The sequence below is a fragment of the Ammodytes marinus genome (genome assembly GCF_949987685.1).
Source record: "Ammodytes marinus genome assembly, chromosome: 1".
Classification (NCBI taxonomy): Eukaryota; Metazoa; Chordata; class Actinopteri; order Uranoscopiformes; family Ammodytidae; genus Ammodytes; species Ammodytes marinus.
Genome location: NC_137230.1, coordinates 15,470,596 through 15,496,856, shown reverse-complemented (window position 1 = coordinate 15,496,856; position 26,261 = coordinate 15,470,596). Strand labels below are relative to the sequence as shown.

At 38.6% G+C, this 26,261-nt stretch overlaps 1 protein-coding gene across 2 annotated transcripts in view; it reads right to left on the bottom strand.

Moving 5' to 3' along the window:
* itga11a (integrin, alpha 11a) overlaps nucleotides 1–25,991 on the bottom strand; it is a 54,587-nt gene extending 28,596 nt beyond the window's left edge. For both annotated transcript variants that reach the window (XM_080030857.1, XM_080030858.1), the window contains exons 1-6: nucleotides 25,799–25,991; nucleotides 17,173–17,287; nucleotides 1,550–1,662; nucleotides 950–1,041; nucleotides 589–703; nucleotides 323–450 (exon numbers count right to left, since the gene is read on the bottom strand). In XM_080030857.1, coding sequence (XP_079886983.1) covers nucleotides 323–450; nucleotides 589–703; nucleotides 950–1,041; nucleotides 1,550–1,662; nucleotides 17,173–17,287; nucleotides 25,799–25,865 — 630 coding nt within the window. In that variant the 5' untranslated portion in view covers nucleotides 25,866–25,991. The remainder of the gene's footprint in view (nucleotides 1–322; nucleotides 451–588; nucleotides 704–949; nucleotides 1,042–1,549; nucleotides 1,663–17,172; nucleotides 17,288–25,798) is intronic.
* Nucleotides 25,992–26,261: the final 270 nt, after the last annotated feature.

Here is a 26,261-nt window from a genome sequence, read left to right as displayed (position 1 = left end):
GATAATGTCGGAACGTCAAGACGGGAATAAGACTGGCTGAAATCGGGTCAGAAGACCACCATACACCAAACGACTGAGATTACGTGCGCGCGCCACAACTCCAGCAGGACTCCCGTGATTTCAGTCTGACATTGGAAGATTGTCTGCGACTGTCAAATCGCGTGAAAAGTCGTGTAGTGTAAGCCCAGCATTAAATGAACAGACACAATAAACCTGAAATAGGATTTTCCAAAGTAAAGAAAATAGTTTTATTACTAAAGCCTAGTATTTAAAATGTTGCAAAACCAATATATCTTATTTAATTTGTATCTTTCTTACACACCTGTATTTGACCTGGTCCAATGTAGAACTTCTGAAGAATGTTGATGAGAAAAGCCTGCACTTCGTACCAAGGGTAGATGGAGTTTGAGCCATCCAGAACAATCACAATGTCCATATAGGTCTCACATCCTGAAAAAACATATAAATATGAGACTTAACCACAAGAGCCCACATGGGAAAAAAACGATGTTCATAAATGAGGTAATAATCCCCTGCTGTGACTGTCCATGCATGTTGGCAAACAGTAAAATATACTTTAAGGCTTACTCTGAAAGGCAGGCGCAATTGTTCTGGAGAACTTGAAGCTTGCATTGACTCTGGAGCATATGCCGGTGCTGTAATAGGAGCTGCCACACTCATATGACCATAGTGGCCCACAGGCCTAAAACATAAAAAGAAGGCATTAAAACAAGCAACATTGTCAACCTCAGCATAATACAAAAAGTTGGATTCATGGCCTAAGATAACTTCCATAAGGAGAGCTGCAGTATGAGAACCATTTGATCAGAATACAATTTTGTTGGATTGTTTTATTTTTCCTTTCAATTGCTATTTTTTTATTACCATTGCTATCTGTCATGTTAAATCGGAAGGAGATACACCCAGTGAGTGTAAAACTGGTTCTCACCACAAAACTGTTGTCTTTAGGGTTTGATGTTAGGGTCATTCCCAGCCTCATCTTGTCCTTTCGCTCTGATACGTTGGTCAGAGATATCCTTCCTTGAGGGAAAAGGAATATCACTGAGAGGATCTTAGATGCACAGACTCATGTATACATAAATACATGCACTATCCTTCAGAGACCAAAGTTCCACCATCTGGGTCTTTGGTTTGTTATTGCTGTCTGGGCAGCCAAAGCAGCGTCTACATCCTTGGACCTAAACATTCAATTGACAAAACTTCAAGTGTCTACCTAACCAGCACAACACATGTGCAACCCGTATGATGAAGAATGTGGTGATGTGCGGTACAACACAAGTGTGGAAATGTACATAAACGGTTTTAAAAAAACAGTAAAGTGTGGAATGATTGGTATGGTACCCACACTTCTGTCTCACACATGCCACCATGATGTTTGCTGAGACACATGCAGAAAAGCAAGCAGACATATAAATACCTATACAATACATGCAAACACATTGTCCAGATGTTCATTCATTACATGATTGTATGTATTGTGTCTTGCAATTATATAGTAAATGTTCAGTAGTGTTTTGTGATACCATACCTAAGTTGAGCTTGGAGCAACCATTGCCATTGGTTCGTTTGCTAAGTGCACATTTATAAACATCCCCCGTCTGGTAAGGGCCATTCATTTCATACGGGGCACCCACTAATAACCTGCAAAATCCCCAAATCAAAAGGTCAGAATCACTTACCACATTTATAAGTAAAACACTTTACAAAAGTTTTACACAAGGTCTCAGTTGTTATATTTTCTGTAAACAGTTTGCTAGTGAAGGTAGAGCATGATAGGCAACAACTTTTGACATTCAAGACTCAGAATTCTCTGAGGGAATATGAATGGGACTGTTAAAATCAGTGACCCACACAAGACACCTGGGGTGACCTAGAAGAATTTAAACCTTTATTTATCCAGGGCGGTTAACTAAGCATGTTTAATTATGTCCAGCAGCACTAGCCCCCACATTCAAAAACAGTTCTACTCAGTCACACCCCGTAGCTGGCAGGTACCACCAGTTATCTCATGTGAGTAATATCCTCAGGATACAACAGTATCCCCATAGAACATTTACATGAACAATTATTTTGCATTTGTAAATGTTGAGGCAAACACACACTCAACACAATGCCCTTATTAATACACAGTAGCTACTGGGCATATGCATTTAAAAAAATACTTGGTCAATGTAAAAGAAAGCCTCATGTTCGTGGGTAACAACAAGGCTTGTACAGCTAAGCTATTGGCTCTTTGATATTGTACACAGGCATAGCATTTGTTAAGTTAAATGGAAAACAGCTAGCATTGGTAGCACAATGGTAACATCCTCACAAGGACAATGCTAACATGTGGAAGTTTTGTAGTGTTACTGTTTAGCCTACCATATTCACCTTAAGTGTAACATGTTAGCATGGTAGAATTTGCAAATAAGTACTTAACATAACGTACAGTTTAAATTAATGGGAATTTTGTTAGTTTTGTTTATGAGATCGTCATCAATTTAACTGAATTGAATTGAAAGCATTCTTTCAACACCCAAAGATCTGAAAGGCGCAACTGAAAGAAAGCACAATCAGCCCTAAAGTTTGATTTTCTGGTCTGGGACAACTTTATGTAATGGAAATACATTTTTGACTAAAAGAAAATTCTCTTTTTGGGAACTCACAGAAAATGCTCTTTTTGGGAACTCTGAGTGCAATAATTACTTAATTTCATGAGGCTGTGCCTATAATAAAATAAAATCAGATGTACTTGTCATAGGATTTAAGTTTCCTGAAAGACCATGCAATTTTGTGTGTTGGACGGCCTGTTCATATGACATAGTGTTTGTGAGCAGCCAGTCGTGCACTTGACTTAACAGTGGATTTACTGAGTGTGGTCTTATAAATGTCATTAAAAGGTTTTAGATTTAGGTTCTTGATGTGGTGGAGAATATTAAGCTGCCTGACATGTTCACTTCGGGACTGATGGAGTGCATACAGGCTACAAAGGGAGCTATAATTCGAATGAATGTCAGAGATAAGAACTCTTTGTTTGCTTTCTTCTAGTAAAACAAAAAGCGATTAAAAGCTGCTCTGTTTATTATTGACTATATCCATGAAAGTCCTTTGGGGTTTCATACTATATCTTGTGATGTGTTTATGTTTATCACGTTCTCACTTTAAATTACATAGCTCACAATTTCTACATCTCAGCATTGTACTTGAGATACAAGTTTCTTATCCAATTACCTCAGGTTTTGGCATACCTTCATGAATCACATGACAGCAAGACGCTCTCAGCCCCATATCTCCATGCTGATTCATACGCAGCACAAACAGTACAACCCATTACACCAGCATTGAAAAAAAAATAAAGAACACTGCATTATATTATCCACTGCTGTATTGTTTAATCTTTATCGACATAAATAAGACATAAATATACTCTGTAATTGAGAGTTACATCAAAAGTGTTCAATAAAATGCAGAGAAAGAAAGAGAGGATACTATATTTAAAAAAAGGAGCTTTGATTAATCGTGGGTTATTTACTGAAGCTTTGAAGCCCAAGAAATGGTATTCGGGACAGCCCTATTACAGCATATGACAACTTAATTTGCGTTCATAGCCTTCTCATGCCGGGGCGTCTGTGGCTCAGGAGGTAGAGCTGGTTGTTAAGCTAATCACAGGGTTGGACGTTCAATCCCAAGTGTCCCTGGGCATGACACTAAATCCAATACGGATCATGGTGATCAGCATGGTCACCTGCTGCCATCAGTGTGTTAATGAATGGAAAATTGTAAAACACTTTGAATGAAAGCACCACATACATGCAGCCATTCAAAGTGTGTTTTCATTCATTTACAGTTTCTTATCAAATTATATGACCATACTGATGGGAACCAGCATTCAGTGACTGAATAAATACATAGAAAAGAACACAGTGCTGAAGGATCAACAACCTTAGAGTGAAACACACTTTTGGCATTAGATGGCATGGAGAATCGAGTTGTGGAAAAAGAGAAGAATTGTGATACATTTTATTGTATTTTTGGCACTTTTTAACTGATACTTTACTGCTCACTAAGAATATCAAATCCATGGATAACGTATGGCAACTAGGAATTTAACCAACTGTGCGGTTCAAGTAAAAATCACAGGGAAATCAGTGGGCAAAGGAGCTACTCCCAGTTCAATAGTGCCCCAGGAGGGACACTTGACACCACTTAATAGTAAAAGCAGACCATGGCCAACCTCCTGTAAGTGCTTCTAGGTCAAAGTCTTACATCTAGAAAAACAATGATCTCTAAATTAAGGACAGTTAAGTCAGGCTTGTGTTCACCAGATTTAAAAAAAAGCTCCAAATCTTTCACAAAAAAAAAGATAAAAACAACCCACAACAATATTAAATAGTAGGAAAGGCATTTACTCAGAGCAAGCAAGTCTAGCGTGACATAACATGATGCATGATTTCAATCCTAGGGACACCTTTCGGTAGTTCTGATATGATAGGTAGTTTTTTTTTTCTTTCTTTTTTTTCTGATAGTTTGCCTGGTTCATCAACACAAACACGGATAAATCAATGATGACAGCTAATCCACTGATAAAGGATTAGTTTGCAATTTCCAACTACTACAGAAATGGTAGGGCACTAGAACTGATCTTTAGTCAGCATAGGTCTTGAAAACAGCATGAGTGTACACACGACACGCACCCATTCATGCCACAGTGAGCATCCTGGACTGGAAATGGATCTAATTAACATAATTGGCCACCCCATGTCAAAATGTCCTGTCACCGCTACTGGTACTGATTGAAAAAATGGATCAACAATTCCATGAAAACTGGACATACCCCTGCTGAAGAAGCTCATGTGATACAATTAAGCTGCAGGACATAGGTCTACTTGTGGAGAGACTGATTGTTCAAGAGTACTCTTTCCAAGGTCAAGAACAGGTCAGAATCTGTCTTGAGTATGTTTTTTGTATATATGTACATATGGCATGACATGTTTTTTATTTATTTTCTCTTAGGTCAGCTGTGCATGTAAAGTATTTATTCAGGACACATACACAGACAATTAGCACTACTTAAAATTTGACATTTTACAGCAGCAACAGAAAACAAGGGGAAATGTTGCTCCAACAGGCCTTCACTTCACATCAAATAGATACTTCTATGGAAGCTTCAGTGTTATTGCTCTTTAAGCCAACTTTTAAAGTCTCACAGACTCTGGAAGTCATTTTCCCCACAGTGGCTCCAACACTGCTCATATTTTCATAGCTACTAATACCAGGATTATGTTTTAAGTTATTGCTATGCCTTGGCAAGAGGAGGCACTGCAGCACAAGTTCAGGACAGGATACAGCTACCTTGATGAAAAGGTACCATTGTTGCCTTTTGACTTGGATGCCTGCCATGGGAACTCCTGAATTTCACCAGAAGCTGTTCAAACAATAATTTTCCAGAGCTCATTAGGGTCGACTACTAGCCTTGGTGCATCATCATCGCAGGAATGGTAATGACACTGAAATAAATAACTTGACCTAAAATGAATGCATGGACATTTTCTACCATGGTTACCAGAGGATACAGGATTTTGGGGTTTGAGGAAGCGCCATCCCCAAGCTCAGGCTGTCATTAATGTGGTAATGTTTTTCGTTTTTGGATGGAAGAGATGTATACGCTGTGAAACCACATCCCTACCCCAAAAGTGTGCAACTCCAGTGTCACGCTTGCTCATCACATTCCAGTTGTCCACATTAACAGAAGCTGTATGTGTTCCTTTGTTGATTCTTTCTCATAACTCAAGATTTGTAATGATCATATAATGGTTATATGGAGACATTTAGTGTGTCTTCTTCACTTAAAGCAGTGACCAGATAATTACATGCTAATTGCTTTAATTAATAGTCCCCTAAAGCATGTTGGTCTTTTGTATTTGATTTAATATGAACATACATTCATAGTCCCCAAATGAAGAATCCTGCTGACTATGGGGATCCATTGACTTTTCTTCTAGCAGGTTACAATTTGAAACTTTTCCAGTAAAATATATTACATGCATCTACAGGATGCCCTTATGGCTTTGGGATTCAGATGCCGGAGATGAATTAAAACCACTAGACCTCATTTGATCAAAGTTTCAATTTGTCTACAACAATATACAACGTCATGCAAAACTAACAACATTCGCACAAACTCTGTAGCAGACATAAACATGGTCCCTTATTTGAATATAAGAAGCATGCAAATGCAAAATTTAAATATGCACTACGTTTCATTAAGAGGAATGAAAATACAATGAGGTCTGACTCTCTTGCAAAGAAACTGCAATACAATAGTCCTGTTGATTTCTGGAAAGAAATCAAAAGAATTAATAATTGTAAAACATCGTTACCAACAAATTGATGGTGTCAGCGGCTCAGAGAAAATTACTCAGTTGTGGCAGAAACATTTTTATGATCTCCTCAACTGTGTTAAAAGTAACTCTTTCACAGCGAGTAACATTGATAGCAATGAAGACGTGATGGTTTACCCTCAAGAGATATATGATGCTATTATGATGCTAAAAGATAATAAGGCTTGTGGTATGGATAAGATATCTGCGGAGCACTTAAAACATGCAAGTAGAAAACTATGCCCCTAATTGCTATTTGTTTCACTGGGTTCTTAACCCATGGTATTCTACCTGATTCTATTTTATCTGTCACATTAGTGCCCATCATTAAAGACAAAGCTGGAAAAATTAACAGCTCGGATAACTACCGGCCTATAGCTCTGGCCAGTGTTTTATCCAAGGTCTTGGAGAGGATTATACTGAATAGGTTGGAGCATTTTCTATTGACCTCTGACAACCAGTTCGGCTTTAAACCTAAACATGGCACAGATATGTGTATTTTTGCCATAAATGAGGTACTTGATGTGTATAACAGGCAAAATTCCACAATTTTTATGTGTTTTATTGATGCTTCAAAAGCCTTTGATCGTGTGAATCATGAGAAGCTATTCCTCAAACTGTACAACCGAGGGGTTCCCAAATATTTAGTTAGAATCTTGGCTTTTTGGTATGCTCATCAGTCTATGTATGTGAAATGGGGTAACTCTATGTCTGCCCCATTCAATGTAAGTAACGGAGTTAGGCAGGGAAGCATTTTATCTCCCTTTCTTTTTAATATTTATTTGGATGATCTTTCAAAGCTGCTAAATAACTGTGGAACAGGCTGTATGATCGGGAACACCATTATCAACCACCTGATGTACGCAGATGATCTGGTGATTCTTTGTCCATACAGTGCTGGCCTCCAACAGCTGCTAAGGGTCTGCTCCCAATATGGTGCAGACTTTGATATTAAGTACAACTCCAAAAAGAGCAATATCATGATCGCTAAAAGCAGGGAGGACAATAAACTGTTGGTTCCTGATTTTCTTCTGTCCGGTGCTGTCCTTAAAGTATGTGAGGAGGTCAAATACTTAGGGCACTTTATAACTGCTGACCTGTCTGACGACAGGGACATCCGCAGACAGTACTGTATGATGTATGCACAAGCTAATATGTTGAAGCGCAAGTTTAGTATGTGTTCATTGTCTGTGAAGACCACTCTTTTTAAAGCTTTTTGCACCCCAATGTATACTGCCCACTTGTGGCGACGCTAAAAGAAAAGCAGTATGCAGAAACTCAATGTAGCATATAATGATGGCATGAGGCTGCTGCTTCATATGCCACGTTGGAGCAGTGCAAGCCAAATGTTTGTCAGTGTTAATGTGCCCACCTGTCCTGCTGTGCTCAGGAATCTTATGTACAGATGTATGTGTAGACTATCGGAGTCATGTAATGGCATAATCACAACTCTAGTGAACCCTACAATGAGTGCGGTTAGGTTCACTTCCACATTATGGAACCATTGGCGCTTTAGCCTATATGCTAATATCTGAACACTCTTTGTGTAGTGTGGAACTGACAGCTGGAGTCTTTTTTAGTCTTTTTTATTGTTGTTTGTCTTTTTACTGTTTGTATTATGTATTATTGTATTATGGACCATTTTTCTCTGTGTCTGGAATAAAATTAAATCAAAAATTAAATCAATCTGTAGCACTTTGTGTTTAATTGTCAATGTCAGCATACTAAAAACTGAACATTAACCTAAAAAAGAATGTACATGTTTTCATCGTGAGCATGTAAGCATGCTGGCATTAGTGTTTAGTTAAAAGCACTTTTGTGCTTGATATAAGGTTACTGACCCAATAGCTTGGGTTTTTCTACTAGCTCACAGGGTCTAAAAACACCTTTCTTTGCAGCTTTACAAAAACCTAAATAAAGGGAACATTACTTAGGGCCAGTGCTGAAAGACTTCACAGACTCCCTGTAGTTCTTCGCGGTGTACAACTCGTAAGTGAGCTAAGGAGTAAAGGTCAGGTCTCCATTGAGCAGACCTGGTCCAACAGCAGAAAAATAAACAGTGGAAATAGAAAGTGGGAGACTTCTGTGGTGTATGACTCAAGTCAACAAGTCAGTGTATCATGTATCAGGTTAAAAAACCCAAGTTTTTTGCCAATCCGAGGTGATGAGGCCTCGTCTCAACTCCCCAAAGACTGTCTGCTCTGGCAGAGTGTTTAGTGCACCATAACACGCACAGAAGACACACGAGGAAATGACACATTCCTGACACAGTAACCTTTACTCAACTTGGTAGCTCCATCAGCAGTCATGGACAGAAACTGTCAACAGACCTTACAAAGATGTCAACTTCTTGATGTCTCTGAGGTCAAAACCTGCTCACTAAAGTTTTATTAGCAAAATACTTTAATTTTCACTGCACGCTTTAAGAGTGAATTTTCCACATTAGTCCTTGTTTAAACAGTTCTAATATCTCAGATACATGAAAGCTCTTGTAAAAACTTTTCCAAGCATGCTGGAATCAGAAAACATTACTTTCCTGGTTTGATCCTGAGAGAAAGCCTTTTGAATTTAGCTGCATGTCTGTTTTACTTCAGGTTCAGGTCATAAAAAGCTTTTTTTTACAATCACTTTCCAGCTGTGGTTCTGTTCCTATCCAAACACAGAGCTGAGGGTTTTGAGCAATCAGTCAACTCTGGAAAAGTTGACAGTGCTGCAGTCTAGTCCATATGCTCACAGGCAACATCAATAATTGTAACAATTGAAATTATCTTGAAAGCTCAGTTGAGGTTAAACCACTTGAGGGGAAAGTGGAGGTTAGAAAGTTAAAAGGAATAAATGCCCAGGGGCAGCATAAATAATAATATAAGCTGTGATGGAAGAAGTATTCAGATATAGAAATTCCACAATTTTAAAATGCTCTTTTACTTAAACCTCCTACACTGAACTTTTAAATGTTCATGAAACAGTCCAATTTTTCACCTGATGATCCAAATGACGGGTTAGGTTCGGGGTCCAATTTTTCAGGGAAATTTACAAGACAATTTACACCAGGCAGACCCGAAAAGCAGTACACTATTTAATTTGAATCTGCTTCACCATTGTCATATTACCATTATTAATTTTACATATTCACATATAAATAGTATATACATGACCTCATTACAGTGCACACTTTAGTCTCTCTCTCTCTCTCTCTTTCTCTCTCTCAACAACTGCACCTGCCACCAGCATGTGCTTAGGTGCTGATGTCGTAAGCAAGAATCAACTGAAACTTAATATTACTTGTAGCTACTTTAAGTAAAAGTATGTCATTATAATTAGAAAATACTTACTCATGATGCTACATTTTTATGTTATACCAATGGAATAGTATTGATGCCACATACTCATGAATATGAATACTTCCTTGAAAACTTATAGAGGGTGAATAATCATTTAGCCAATGCTACCACTGGTGATAAGTAAAACTATACTCTAAGCAGCAATGTCTCTGGTTAACATGAATGGATGTGAATGAAACAGACAAAGCCCTGTTGAAATAGAAAACATTATTATTGTTGTTGTTGTTGTTGTTGTTGTTGTTGTTGTTGTTATTATTATTATTTTAATTTGAATGATTCTTTCACACTATAATAATGTTTTTACATCTCAGATCTTCAGACATTCCTTATTCCAGCTGAAAATTGTCAGACTATGCTTTGTCCACACAAATATACAAACAATCTTGCTTGAGTTTTTGCATGCAGATGTCTTTTCACATACCCACACCCACGCACACAGTTGCTCTGACTAAACACTCCTTTTAAATCTAAACTCAACTGGATGACCAAGTTGTTTGGTGGGGAAACATTCATAACCAATGTGTGAAGCAAGTGAGAGAGTCATTATCACTGTGGGTCACAGTAGGTTCAGACAGTATGAACAGCCACAATACTGAAAAAATAACATTGATAATATATATAAGGGAGAACGGGGGAATCTGAGGCATCGGGTAATGTGAGCCACCCCCTGTATCTAGGCAACGGTAAACATTTGTGGTTATGTGAGATATATGTTTTCAAGCCCCTCTCATTTCCCCATGTCCCTGAAAGAGAGGACCTCATGGTGCTGTGGTAAGCATGTTTTTTTCACCAAAATAGGTATTTTGCATGTAAAAGTAAATTTTCTTGCTGTCAACTTAATCAACTGTTGTGCCAAAGCAAATGTATTCACGTAGAAAAACTTCTATCATACGTGTTGATGAACTACCAACATATGAAACCATGTGATGCTGATAACTGAAGATTAGCCTGAAATTATAAGAGAAATTGTGGTGGTGGGGGAAAGTGAGCCAAATGCTGTGGGGGAAAGTGAGCCACTGTCTCACTTTCCCCCACCATGAGGCACAAGTTACGTTTAAAGAGGACCTATGATGCTTTTTGACTTTTATGACCTATAAACGTTGTTATGATGATTCATAGTCATGCTTAACCATACTAAATTATCAAATAATGACTTACATGCATTTCAACGTATTCCCTGCTGACCGTCTGGGGTGTCTGTGCAGAGCACTAAACACTATTCTAGCCAGTCGAGAAGTCACGTGTTCAAAGCGGTCTGCCCTTTGTAACTTCATGACGTCGCATGTAACTTCGTGTCGTCACCACGCGGATGTTTCCATGTATAGTAATGCTGTCACTTCCCTGTTCGCGTCTGCCTCGCGCCCTTATAGGTCCATGCTCGCGCTTCCCGCCACTGAAAGTGTTCCGGAAGGAAGATAACCAATCACAACGGAGTGGGGTTTGCAGGAGGGGGGAGGGGAGCGGAGATTGCCGAAGCACAGGCGGAGGCAGTGGAGATTGCCGAAGCACACACACTCAAGTGTTGACAGGACGTGCTGGATCGCCAAAATAAGAGAAAGAGCTTCCCGAAAATCTACATAGTTTTTTGTGATGTGATTCGTGTCAGGTTGCTCTATAGCAGTGTAAAACAAGAAATTAAGACCAGAAAAGTAGTATAATAGGTCCTCTTTAAACATATTTTAATGTAATATTACATGACATATGTTTTATTTTAATGTCATACACATTGTAGAAAAGCCATCATGCCAAGGAAATACACCAGGAAGACGACCTGGGGCAACCACACGGAAACCTTCTCATCTTCCCTGTAACCTTCAGGGCTGGAATGTAGAGTAGGCCTAGTTGTAGAGTATGACAGGCTGATGTTATAATCCAGTTGGGTCTTCTCCTGTGTTCTGAGTCCCAGGCTGTTCTCGCTGGTTCTGATTTTCCTATGCTTTGACCCCCAGACACTAGCTGGCTCTAAGGGTCCTGTGTTCTGACCCCCAGACTGTGTTCTAATCTAACTGGTTCTATCTTTCATTTGAATCTTATTAAAACCTTTTGAATTATAATATGTTGTATTTGATTTTGTTCAGAGTTACTTTCAAGTGTTTAGAAAATTTGCTTTGCTTAATTGACCAAACCCCATCATTATTTTACTAGTCCGACATTAGTTCTGGAATGTGTGGCTAGCTTTCAGGATTCTTACTGTTACAATATGTGTTATGGTAGTTTCAGAGTGGAAAAAGTAAGTGGATCAGTTTACCCCACAGCTGGGGTAAAGTGAGCCACATGACAACTTTTTTTAAAACAATCATATTTTCACTGCCCTTTGTCTTAAAAAAATTCTGCTAATGCCCATTTCTAGGAAACATCCTGAATTAATGGGAAATGTGTAAATTTTAGTGATAAATCATTTTAGCTTTCTTAGAGGGGAGCAAATGTAAAAAGTGGCTCAGATTACCCCGTTCTCCCCTAAGGAGATATTTAAATAAATATTTATTTTTCCATCAATTAGAAGACTTTCAACAACATCAGTGCTTTTTCACACTATAGAATAGTTTATCCCTTATACAGGGTATTTCACACAAGATGATGAACACCCAATGAAAATGTCAAAATCCATATCCCTAGCACTATTTGGCTGGACGCCGTGTGCACAATCTGTGTTTCATTCGTTCTCAGATATTTACCACAGTCAAGGAAGTGTCTCTGGGGACCTTTATTCCACACAAATAAGCCTCATCAGACCTTTTCAGACATGATTTGCTGATTTGCTCTAAATGGTAAAGAGGTTGGATTTTACTGTGTAATTGACAGTGTCGCTGACTTGTGTGTCCCATGGCAAAGGAAGAATTGGACTTTTGTCTTGGTCACTAAACCTTCCAGTACAGTAGGAATGTGGACACATTCGCCGCATTCCCTTCATCACCTTAACCATAAGGGAATATATTTTTGTGCTACTCAATCTCTAGTAAACTAAGTAAGTAAGCTCACTGATGTGATTTCAATACTCTAAAGCCTTTATAAAAGGTATAGGCTAAATCAGGCTTTGGCTTCACACACATTGTTAGAATGATCACTTACCATTTTTGGTACTTATCATTTTATGGGATTTTTCCTTTTATAATAGACAAAATTCTGTACCCATCAAAAGCCTAATCCTTAGCATGATTCAAACCCGATTCAAATTGTAACCCTATTTGAATGCGAAAAGTACAACATGCAGGATAGTAACACATATGAAAAACCCCTTTGGCCAGCAGAATATATTGATTTAATTGTCAAGTGCAGTATTCTAAAGCTTCTTTATATTAATATAATACAATCTCTCTTTACACATACAACACTATGGGCCTCATATCACAGGCAGCCTCAGGGTTATGGAGGATGAATAACTACCCAAGAGAAACAGCAAAAACAATGAGCATATACATAAGTGCCGTTATGTTTCCAGGGCAGCACTTGACGTAAATTTAAAATTATGCCATTGGGCTTTTCTTTAAGGGAAAAAAGGAACAATAAACCATTTATGGGCCTAAACCACATGTTGCAACCATGATCAGATTAACTACAACAAACAATGATTATTTATAGGCTTGAAACTTAGTGATGAAGTGACACTGATGTAAGCCACTTTATACATGAAGGGAATGTGTGTTTAATACCTACATTGGTCCGAGGACAGAGGATGTCATATGACGTACACATTATAAAGCCCCACCTGTCGCATGTTGTCATTTTTCGAATTTGAGCTATACTGTATACTGTAAATAAAATGGACTTGACTTGGACTTGCATCAAGTTGAGTTTAGTTTAAAGTTAGATATTGAACATAGTCTGGTGAGACAATAAATACAATCTTAAAAGTCAAATTTGAGTCCAGCAGCACAGCAAATTATATTATTATGTGGAAGGATTTTACTGTTTTTAAAACTGAGCACGGTTTTATGTGACATCCCAACGGTCACAAAGTAAGCTACAGAAATACCAGAAAGTTAATTTTAATGTGTTTGATTGGGAAATGTGCTTTTCTGAGTGAGGCTGCATTGTGATACTCCAAAACGTTGAGCCAGGTTCTGCTTCTTTTTTTGTTTTTGTTGCTAGAGCCCTGTGTGTAGGAGCCCCTACTGGGTTAATGCAGTGATCCAATTCAAATGAATGAGGAGGCTGTTTTTTACCTGACACAGCGGTTTTGTCTGTATGAACTGAAGCCGTGCATATGGTTAGGGAAAGATCTGGGGCCGTATTCACAAAACATTTTAAGGCTAAGAGTAGGTCCTAACATGCTGATTTAGGAGTAACTCTAAAAAATAAGGGGCTTTTCACTCCTAATTTTAGGACTCCTAACTTTTTAAGATAAGTGTAATTCACAAAGCATTTTAGCGCTAAAACTAGCTCCTAAATCTATGAAAAGCTAGGAGTCCTCGAGAGGACTCCCAAGTCACAAAAAGTAGATCACAGACTATCTTTTGATGGTGTTTTGGAGAGATTTAATGCTAGTGAGCTTTACAAAAGGTACCTTAATAGCTGTAAGGGGTTAATGATCTTAGTAAAGCTATATTTAGAAAGTATAGACACATTTATATTTATTACATTTATATAAACAATTATTTATTAAGTTCCTTTTCCTGCAGTTGCTTTGTGTTTACGATGCACTGAAAGGTACTGTTGGTGTCACCTTTGGGTTTAATTTGTTACTAGAGTAGGCCTATATGTGGCACTTCGCACCATCTCCTCCATTCCACAGGTCCGCTACTGTATAGTTGTGCTTCTCGCCTTTTTCCTTCCGCATGCACTTTACGATTTCACCGGCTGTTGTTTCTAAATTGTGAATTTCCTGGTTTGTCGCTGTCTGACTATTGCTACATAGTCCGCCGTTGAGAGAAATACAGTGAGAGTGCATGGCGTGCAGCTGTTCAATGAGGATATTTTTTCCGATTCAAATCATTGTAAAATTTTAAATGAATAGGCCTATGTGGCGCTATTGTAGGTTAATTGTGAACGAATGTGTGGGAAACCCTGCGGTATCTTGGTTTCATGTTAAATCAGTGTCACTTGTCATTAATTGTGTATAAAAACTCTTTACTTTAATACAGCGACACGATATGGATATCTCCCACAGTGTTTCTATCATAAATTCACTCTTAGCTCTCATTCCCTCTCAGCCAATCACTGTGGGCATAGAAGGTATGAACATGACATCATCCATAGCAACAGGGTCAACACCGCCCTCTAGTCTTATCTTAGGAGTCCCTCCCATTCCTTAGTAAAAGTTGGTCTTATCAGCTTTGTGAATAGGTATAGGAATTTGCCTTTTTGTGCGGCCGCTTCGAGTTTCTCCAGTTGAAAAAAGTTCAACTTTTCAGAAAGGCGGTGGGGACGTCACCGCCGATTTTTTCAAAGGGCCAATCAGATAGTAGATCGTCGGGACTCTTCGCCTTGGCAACAAGGAAGACGGAAGAGAAACTGCTTTTTCCATCTCTGTTTACCCGAAACTGTACGAAAATAGAGACTTAAAATGACCAGAACAGAGGGAGGAGAGCCTGTTTGTGGGAGCAGATTAGGCGAACACTTGATTCGCTGTATTTTTTATCTCCTACGGATCGTTTCATGCGCACACGTCAGCCTACAACTTGCTCCGTGTGTGTTTGCAGGAGCCGCGATAACTCCTCATCCAAACAGAGGAGTATTCTCTGTTTCATAGACTACTCATATTAAAATGTAACGATTTAAATAGAAAACAGCAAGCCTAAAGAGTTAAACCAGTGTTGATAGGTCTGACTGACAGGTGACGATCAGCATTTTCTCTCCCCCGATCACAGCACTCTCTCTCCCAGCTCATAAAACGCTTGAAAAAACGGTCGAAAAAAACGCTCAGTAGACACACTCCCGAGCGCACAGCCAGCGTTTAACGCTGGAAACACGGGTGGACACGGGCCCTTAGGGTGTATTCACACATGGAAAGTCCGTTAGTTCACTTGCTTTGGTCCAGACCAAATAGAATATATATATTTTTTTGTTGGTGTTGTCCACTTTCATATTGCCCCTTTTGCAAGTGAACCAGCATTACGAAGCAAAACCACACGTGATCTGAGATCATTCATTCATTGGACAGACATTCTGGGGTGGAGAGAAGCAGGGAGAACAAAGTAAGAACTGCTAAATATATAATTTATATAATATGGGGTGAAAAAAATAATAAAAAAGGCCTACATCTAGCCTATAAATACAGAAGAAAAACATCAAATTATTGTTGTTTCATATGGTTATAATATGTAGCCCTATGTCAATGCCATGTTATGTGGCTTGTAGCCTACGATGTGAAACATAATGTTTACTGTAGTTTTGCTGCTGGACGAGCGGTTCGCCAGAAGAATAGGCTCATGCCGACACTCAGCTGATTTGTCAGTGTCAGTTTGGCGCAGCTCAGCTCCAAACTGACACAGGGACAGTATTGACGGTCCCGTTGGGAAGAAAAATAAAAACACACACTTCATGCAAAGCGCAGCGTGAACCTGTTGGCACTGTAGGCTACGGGAGACGCTCCTCTCCATCTGATCGCTGAACATATCAGCATGTGTACGTGTCATTATCAAATGTAATATTTTCGCTCGGGGCTCCCGGTCAAACCACAACTAATCTTCCTAACAATGGCGACAACAACACTTTCCCATAATGTGAAGCTGATGGCGATTTATTAAAAAAGAAAAGAAAGAAAGGGCGCAGTGCTTCCTGCAATTGGGTTGGATCGAGTCCGGCCAAATTCACACCACAAACGAACTGCAACAGCTGGGTCTCGGAGCGCCTGTTTGGTCAGACCCCGAGTGCGATTGCTGTATTCACACCTACCTGAATGATGCGCACCAAAGGCGGAAGTGCACCTGAGTTCGTTTCAACCGAACTAAACATGGCATGTGTGAATACACCCTTAGTGCTAAGATAAAATGTTTTGTGAATACGGCCCCTGATCATTATAAACTTTTATTTTCAATTTATCTAAACCATGAAGGTTTAGAGAAGATGAATTTTGGAAGGAGGTTAATAGACACCACAGGAGAGGTAAGGTAAATCACTATCTTTCTGGTGGAAAAGGTCAGTCAGCACTTTTACATTCGTAACTCAAAGTTGTATTTAACTGGCTTCTTAATCTTAGCCATTTTAGCCATGTTAATTCTAGATGTTTTACAGGACCTGGAATACCTGGAATTGACACTGTAATTCCAGTGGTCTTTGATGTCGGAAGCCATAACAATGTCATTACAGCAGATTTTCCATTTGCTGAAAAGTCTATAAGATATATTATACCTTGCTGTGCTGTCACATAATAGCAGGGCTCCTGTACAAAGAACTAATTTGACATATAAATCGCTAAAGCACTTTATACAGGCACAACACATCAACGAGCCACAATAATTTACATAGCAGCCATGTGAATTGAAAATCATATACCGTGTGTCTCTTACCACTTTTCTCCTCCAGCAGCCACATGTTGCTGAACGGTGTATCCAAACTGAGCTTGTTTAGGGCCTTTGATGATCCGGTGATTCTTTGTGTCGATATTGAAGCAGTGATGACATCCTTAAAAAAAGGAGACAGTTTCATCATTACTGGCTAATAAGAGCTTTGATTTTCTGCCATAACGACTTAAGTAACAAGAACTTTACTTTAATCATACAGTCTAAACATCTACTTTAAAGTGCAAAATGGTAGTCTCTTGACAGTTTAATGGACATCTGTACTGAAAGAAACATTTAGATTAACATTGATGAAACCATTAGTATCTGGGTTAAGTGCTAAAAACAGCTGCAGAGTGATCCTTACTCATTGTTTAAACAGTTCCCACCATGTCTTATGTCTGTTTGTCCCCCTGCAGCAGTCTAAACAAAGACTTCCCTCAAAAGGTAACAAATACTAATTTAATGAATGTTGTATAGTAGCTGAGCTGTATGTCTCATTTGACTTGATTTCTTCCGCAAGACATTTGCAGACCCAGATGTTTTACTTCTTAAGTAAATCTGAGAAAGACACCAATTTGGCATACAACATAAGAGGCCTGAAAATGTGATCTTAGAAGGCTCCAGAGTATTGGAAATGAATGGAAAATGATCAGGAAATTATAAAAAATAAAATAAAAATGCACTATATAAGTGTCTAATATCATGCAGCTGCAATGTTAAGATTGGCAAAAATACACCACAATGATTTTAGTTTAAGTGTAACCTTTGTGTAACCTGACATGTATTAAGAGACTAAGAGGTATAACCTTCTATGCCACCTGATCAAAGCAAATCTGTTTTCCCGATTGGGTACTTTAAAGCCTCTCGCATCTTGAGACAGCTTCCCAGGTGGTAGAAAACAGCAGTGCAAGTCTGCTTTCAATTAAAATACCTATCAGAGAAGGTATTTTACAGAGTTTGCATGTCACCATGTCTTTTATGGCTAATTAAGGGTGACAGCATCATTTGGCTTTTAAATGTCCGTCAAAAGAGGAGGACCATCTCTGAGGACGTTAAAGTGATGAGATTTTCCTTCTGGCAGACTAGAAGGGGAAAACGTGTAATTATCTACCACTCACTTCATCTCGGTCCATCTCTTTCCGTTTATCTGTCTTCTACTTAATCTACGGCTGATCTTTTTTTTTCACCATTTGCCAGACTAATCTTTACTGTGTCTGTCATTCGTTGTTGCTCCTGTCAGATCAAGGATAATGTTGACCTTAACACTAGCGCTCATTGAAATATACTTTTTTTTTACATTAGAAACTATTGCATTTCAGGGACAAACAATTGACAACAAAGAAGGACGGGAAAGTCAAGAAGACTTTATGGCTAATGAGTCATAGAGGTTTGTTGAGTAGGAGTTATTGCTTAAAAATAAATGTATTTTTCTCACAGTTTGAGCTGAACAGCTGAGCTGAGGGCACAAAGTCTTCTGCTTCTAACCACCACAAACACCCCCACTGCTTACATCTCTGCGTCTCTTGTATATGCACTGTTGGTCTTATTTGATTCCTCACCCTCACGCTAAATGACTGAATGACAAGTCACTGCTCACTCCATTTCTTTGAGGCTCTGTGGTGGTCATGTAAATTTGAATTGTTTTTTTTTCTGTGCAAAGGAAAAATAAAGTTATCTGTAAACAACACGGTGAAGGAATGTGAAACATCTAAAATCCAAATTAAACCCCCCAAATAATACATAAACATATATTGTATAAATATAATCAAGTGATTTACACTTGTGCGATTGCTTACCATTACGCAGAGAACATTTACAGTCTCTTGATAATTGCTGTTGGTTGACCTCATAATGCCATTTTAACCAATAACCCTATTAATGGTGGATATCATCTGTTTCCACTTTTATCACAATGATACTCATCAGCTTTGCCAAGATAAATCCAAAAAGCCAAAATCTCCTAAATTACATAATTGGAGAACTGTACTGAACTGAGGACTCCATGTCCCATAAAAAAAACTTTAAGACATGTTGATAGATGAAAGTGTACAAAAACAAACAATTACATTGTTTTCAATATTTTCTTTTGGATACAGACTGTATGAGTCCACTTTTTGATTCTAAGTTTTGTTCTCATGAAAAATTTATTTTTTATTGACTGTCAATCATTGGCAATCTGTTGATTGTCAAAAGGGGGGAGGAAGAGTGGTCTGACCTTTCTGTAACTTTTTCCAAGGCCAACAATCCAAATTGAATAAGTATGCAGTGATTGGTCATCTGTACCAAGTAGGGCTGTACGATAAATTTTTTAAATAATTTGAAACAACGCGGTCAGTCAATAGCAAAGGCTTCAATTTGGATATAAAATAGGCAAATGTTTCTGATCCAGGGTCTTAACCTGCGTGTTAATGGTTTCACAAAGTCCTGTGGTCCTCCTTGTGTGACAGTCATGCACGCTTAACAGACATGGCCCAAGGCGAGTGCGGAAGGATGTATCTCTCTTTCCTCCTTCAAACTGTGGCTTGACTTAAAAATTATAACGCAAATCAATAAGTCAGAAAAATCACTTTTACATGTTTTCCCTAAATTGTTCAGCCCTAGTGCAGAGGTGAGATAGTAAGTAAGGTTTAAACTTAGACCTCTTTTCATTCGTTACACATTGATTTCACTGAACAACACTACAAATGACGTTGGCTCATATTTAAGCAATTATTGCTTCTTCAGTCTTTCTTTGTTGACCAGCTTTTCATTCCGCCTTTGATCGTGGCCTTTGGAACAGCTTTAAATATTTTGGTTTCTGATGTGGTGCTCTTTTCTAGTATTCAAAAGACTAGCCTGTGCCTGTATGCTTCCATTCAACTCAACCTTTGACTGATGGCAGAACTCCCCAAAATCTAATTGTTCTGTTATTTTCCTCCAGTCTCTTCTTTTTCCCTTTATCTCTGTACATGTATGAAGCCGATTGGTCAGACACCATTCTACATACAAAAACACATATAATTGCCATGTTTTTTGTTATCTTACAGATTTGTCAAGTTTTTATGCAATAAACTTTGGTAACATTATCAGTAGGATAGCAATCCACACTGATGAAGATGAACGTTTACTACCGTAGACATCAAGCATATAGTGCTCTAGGTGACAGTTGTTATGACTGCAGAACAAGTAATCCAAGTACTCGTTCCTCTCTCTTGCTAAGTAATACTTGAAATGAGTTGAATTATGACTTTATTACATTGTGGTTAAACCATGTTTTACTGCATGAGTATGTCAAATGAGATAACTCCTATCAGTATTTATATGCGATCAAAATAAGACGATACCTTCCAGTCAACTTTAAAAGTGTCCTAGTTGTCAAATACAGTGCTGCAGTAATACGAGGTACAGCTGCTACTCAGCTTTTTGTTACACAGCAGACAAACTATGTTTGTTTGGGTCTGCAGTTGTCTGCTCATTGAAAAACGGAGGACGGGTTACACACCGAGCAGCTGTTTTCCTTGGAAAAGAAATGGTGCTACACCAGAAATCTGGAGTATCTGTATTCCTTAGAGACTGAGTATTTATGAGTGATAATACATTGACTAAACAAATAGCAATCCAAATATCTACTCTGACTGTTCCTTAGCAAGTACCTGTAAACCTGGGACTGAAAACGACAGTCTGCCAGTCATCATCAAAAACCCTCACAACCACAATCTTACCACTGGGCATTATGTGAGTGGAATGATCGCCTCAGAGTGAATAAGTCATTAATTTTTCACATCTATCAAGAGACTGGGAGTCTATCACACCTTGGTTGGCACAACCAAAGACCACTTGTTTCGTTTAATGAAAATGTCTATTAAAAGAAATGGCCACCTCTGCCATACAGACTCTTCATGTAAATATTGACACAATCTCCACATTGCTCATATCCTGTTGTATGAATGGTTCACATGTTCAGCATGTGTTTGATCCTAACTCTAAACATCCTCCTGAAATTTCTGTTTATCTAGAAACATAAAAGGGGTGAAAATAGATTGTTGGGAACAGATAGGTGTATTCAAAATAAATAAGAATCAGTTGGTAACTAGTCGACCAAACGTTACTCAACCAGAAAGGTCATTGGTCGGACCGGATTTCATTGGTCACTTAGGCACAGGAAAAATATAATAAGATTTTTTTTTTTATAAAATCAACTCTAATGAACTTATGATGATGCACTGCACTGCTACAGTAGGAAGGTAGGCCTACTGACGCAAGTCACGCAACACATTAATTGTCTTTAGCAACAATATTTATTAAGCTTATCTATATATTAATTAATTAATAGCTGCTCCACCTGAAGATCAGGCACACCTAAATTAGGTTTAATTTCTGCTCCAGGTCGCGTTTACACCCGTGAGATACAGCTGAGCTGAGGCACTCACTGTGTTAAAAAGACCATAAAATACTAATATCCATAGTTTGTTAACCTGATTGTCCACACAAACCCGCAAAAATCAGGGAAAAAAAACCTGTGCAGTAAACAACTGTAACCTGCATCCGCGAGATCTCAACAGGCAAGAAATGAGAGAGAAGAGAAGAAAGAGGGGGCAGCCATATTGGTAAATCTTGACAGTGTGGCACAGCATACCTTGTTTAAAAAAATGTAGGGCAGTGGGCTGTATCATTTAAATGTCTCTCCATGATTTTTCAACTGGAGCACATACACATTAACACTTCTGTTAGCTGAGTTAATGCTACGATGCCTTTCAAGTATTGAAAATAAACTTCCCAAGATGCAATCATAGGTCGGCTGAAGTCAGACCAAGAAATGAGCAAAAGCTAATAGAGGGTCAGGGGAAAGTGTCAGGGTGAAAGCATGAGAATGGAGGTGATCCAGTTTCCATTTCAAGCCATACTAATGTCGCAGAACAATTTAATATTCACAGTAATATCAGCAGCTTCTAACACTTGGTCGAAGTCTTGCTGGGTTTCCTGTGTACCTGCTTCAATGCCCAGATAAATAAACCTCAGGCCGGTGGCTGCCGGTGCGACCCACATCAGTCTACTGCTGCTTTTGGACTAACACCAAGCTGCAGGAGCTCCACCACAGACCCACTGACGTAGAGCAGCCGTGCGGGTGTGTTGTGCAAACTCCTGGCTTGTAGCCATTCTAATATCAGACAGGAATGATGCAGTTATTTTATAAGTTGCTTGATACAGTGCAATATCATGGTATAATGATGTTTCCATCTCTTTACTGCTTTTCAATCTAAGTTCACAATAAATGATGTTACGTGTATGTGATTGCATCGGACTAGTTATCTAGGGGTCAGTAGTGTTATAACAAATATGAGGAGAATGCACATTAAATAAATCTCATACGCAACAAAAGCACTGTGTCTCCATTGATCCACTCTGGGTTTCCAATACAGTGGTTTTCTCTGGAAAGTTACTTCACAGTTGATAATATACTTTCAAACATCTTGGCACCTCATATCACTATTTCCCCACGCCAACCAAAATACTCTGGGAGGTAGTGGGGTTTCTAATGCCAGATGTTCCCAATACACAACAGCCAACTGGGCATTGCTTAACAAGCTGTTAACCCTCAGAGGCAACAAAAGACCCTCAAAGTATTCAAACCACTTCTCTAGGGCAGCGTGATACAGGATGTGTGCCTCCAGCTACACACACACACACACACACACACACAAACACACACACACACACACACACACACACACACACGACATTCGCCTATAGGCACCTCCATTAACAGTAGATAGTGTGTTAATTAGTTATCAAAGAAATAACATAACGTGGATTAACTCAGAGGTAGAGCAGTGTATCATTAACTAACTGTAAGAATAACACTTTAACCGCATATAAAAAAGGTTGTTAAACAAAACTCTTCATTAATGAGCAGGTATTTTTATACCCATCTGTCAGTACTTCAAACTAGAAATAGCAATAAGAAAGTATCAAGAGACATTGTAATATTAACTACACCCTGTTGTTGCCAACATATGTAGTCCTTGTAAATGCCAACAGACAGGATACCCCTTTGAAAATAGGATCCAGACACAGAAAGATCAAAAAGACAGTCCACACAGCATGAAGGAACAAAGGAATTCTTGATTAGGATCCTTACTAAACTAAAATTGTCAGAATTTTGGATCAAATGTAATCAATCAAGTTATCTGAAAAACAAAGATGTGTCAAACATCCCAAATGTGTTGCCAGAGGTGCATACAATACTTATATATATTGCTGGATGTCCCAGCAGGTGTTTCAAACACGGAACAATTGGTTCTTGTAAAGTGAATAATTACATGAAATTGATTTAATAAAATCTCAATGGAATTTAATATTTTTCTTTAATTCCAAATGTGTCCATTCAACATACTAAACAACATTTTTCATCCAAAGCAAAAAGCATCAGTTGTTTGAGCAAATGCCCAAAAGCAACACAGATGTACGTTCAAGAGAAACAAGCCCTCTACAGACCAATGTAGACACTGGCTGATGATGACAGGGGAGCATTAAGCAGCTAAAGAGTTTGTGGAAACCAAAGCACTCATAAAAGATAAGACAAATTGGACTTACATTTGGGGGCAGAATAATTTCTTTACATGGAATCCTAATCCCTCACCATGTTAGTCAAGGTGATATTATGTAAGTAAGGACTGAGTCTGTCAGCTTGTTTTGTAGATCCTATGGCCTCTGTTGGCCAAAAACTGCAAATGCAGCTTTATTTACAATTGATTCAAGTAATTATTGAAGTATTATAGGTGACAATAAAACAGACATCTTTTCTGTGATATCAGTTTACTCCTGATGAAACAGATCAAGGCCTGGGTTATACTGACTGCAAAAGAGTAGACAAGTCAACCAAAATCATCTTTTGGAAGTGGCCATGCTATATCATAATGCACTTCACCCATTCAGAAGAAATATTATTAATCATAATCATTAATATAAGAACACTTCATGTAATATTTTTGGTTTACTTATTCTAGCAATTATTTGGCACACTGTAATTGTCCCTTATTGGAACATGTGCATTTTGTATTTTGGAGGCATTTTGTAAGTATGTCAGTAAGTCAATAGAATTTTCAATTAACTCTTCACCTTCTACTACATCAATATGGAATTCATGGTGGGAAATCTTCTTCTATTAATAGTTGGACATTCTTAGTACCTAAAAAAATTCAAATATGGTGAACGTATGCAAGAAGGGTGATGCACTGTCAGGCCGAAAAAAAATGTAGGTTTGAATTACATGTCTCTTAATGTCAAATAGTAGTTTATAGAGCCTAATGGCATCAACTGTTTCCATCGCATTTAGATGTGTCATCTATGTCTATATAAGATGGTCTTACTCAAAGTTCTCTGGATGGAATTATTGGACAAAAGTTGGAAGATTCCAAACAGTAGACGAAAATGCTATATCCTTCTTACTTGCCTGTCAAAACATCTCCCACTACAGCAGGCATCTAGTCTTTCTCCGCAGACTCCAGCTACAAGGTCAGTTTCTCCCCAACGGGGCATCAATCCAAAACTGGATTCCAACAAATTCCAAAATCCAACCAAATATTTACAATGGAGACTTCCTGTCCTCCTCTCCTGAGTTTTGTATTATTTACCAAATGTCTCAATTGAAGATTAATGAAATCCTTCTTCTTTAGAAAATCTTGTCTTGTAGACCTCCAAATTTCATTTTCACTATTAATCTCAGGACTAACAGAAAAAGTGTGAATAATGTTTCATTGTTGAAAGGTAAATGGAAAAACATAATGTTAGTGTAAAGCCATGGTGACAACACATACAGTATTTTATGGAAACCTTGGCCAACACACAGTGCATTTAAACAACGTGGTTACATTCACTGTATACTGCGCTCAGAGCCAAGCCATATACAGATCTCAGTTGCTTAAGGTTATACAGTGTATTTAAAGGGTGCAGACTGGCTTTGAAAAGGGTGCAGACTGGCTTTGAAAAAGAAAACATAAAAAAAACATCTATGCTTCTGGTGCCTTTATTTAACTTGCTGTCAAGTTTCTTTCATCCTTTCTAGATGTGTTACTGCTGAAGTGATTTCACTCATAATTGACCACAGTTCTGGCTGACCACCAACAATTCTTCCTGAGCTGGAAGCAAATTTTTCTGCTTCCAATAAGACATAGAGGACCTCTGTGGACCTGTGGGGGACAACACATATTTGAGTAAAGCCACTAGGCTCTGCCTTCCTGACTCTTACCATGATACTGGGTCAAAATGTCAGGTTATGATGTCATTCACACAGGCAGCCATTCATTCACTTAAGATTTTCAGATATTATTGTTCCTTCAAGTGTAGAGTTCACATTTTGATTTTGCAGTTGTAAATTAAATGGTAGAATACGTTAAAAAAAAATACATACACAATATAGCTTATATACCTTTGAAAACTACAGTCTCAAAGTTTCCAGTTGCTATTGGAACGGGTCAAAGTATACCTAACAATTAGAGTGCCCTTATTATACTGCAAAGCTACATGAAGACAGAAACAAGGTCAGATTCATACATCAGCATAACACGAGCAGAATTGCAATACAAGAATCATCCACAGATATTTGCATACAAACTTAAACAATACTACACAGACTTAAAGACTTTTCACTCACCTAACTTGCAGATCCAGAGCAGGAGGAAGCAGTAGTACTCCATATGTTTGCCGGTGCAAGAGTGCATGGGTTTGTGTATGTGTGTGTTAGTGTGAGTGTGAGTGTGAGTGTGTGTGTGTGTGTGTGTGTGTGTGTGTGTGTGTGTGTGTTGTGTGGGTGTGTGAGTGTGTGTGAGTGATGACTGCTGTGAGTGTGTATGTGGTGGGCTGAGGAAAACCCTATGGCAGGCACAGTTAAAGATCCCACTGTGATTGACTCTAAGTCTAAGTTAAAGCGCTGCCTATATCTTGGGGAAGTAGGAGGGGACTGTTGAAAAAGAAGGAGAAGGAGGTCCGCTCTGACCCAGCATGCAGGAATACTCTGTCTCTCACATACACTCATTCAACTCAGTTTGACTTGGTGACCACTCTCAGATGGCTTGGCTTTAGGAAAAAGTGTTTTGCAGTGGACGCTTTGCTGATGG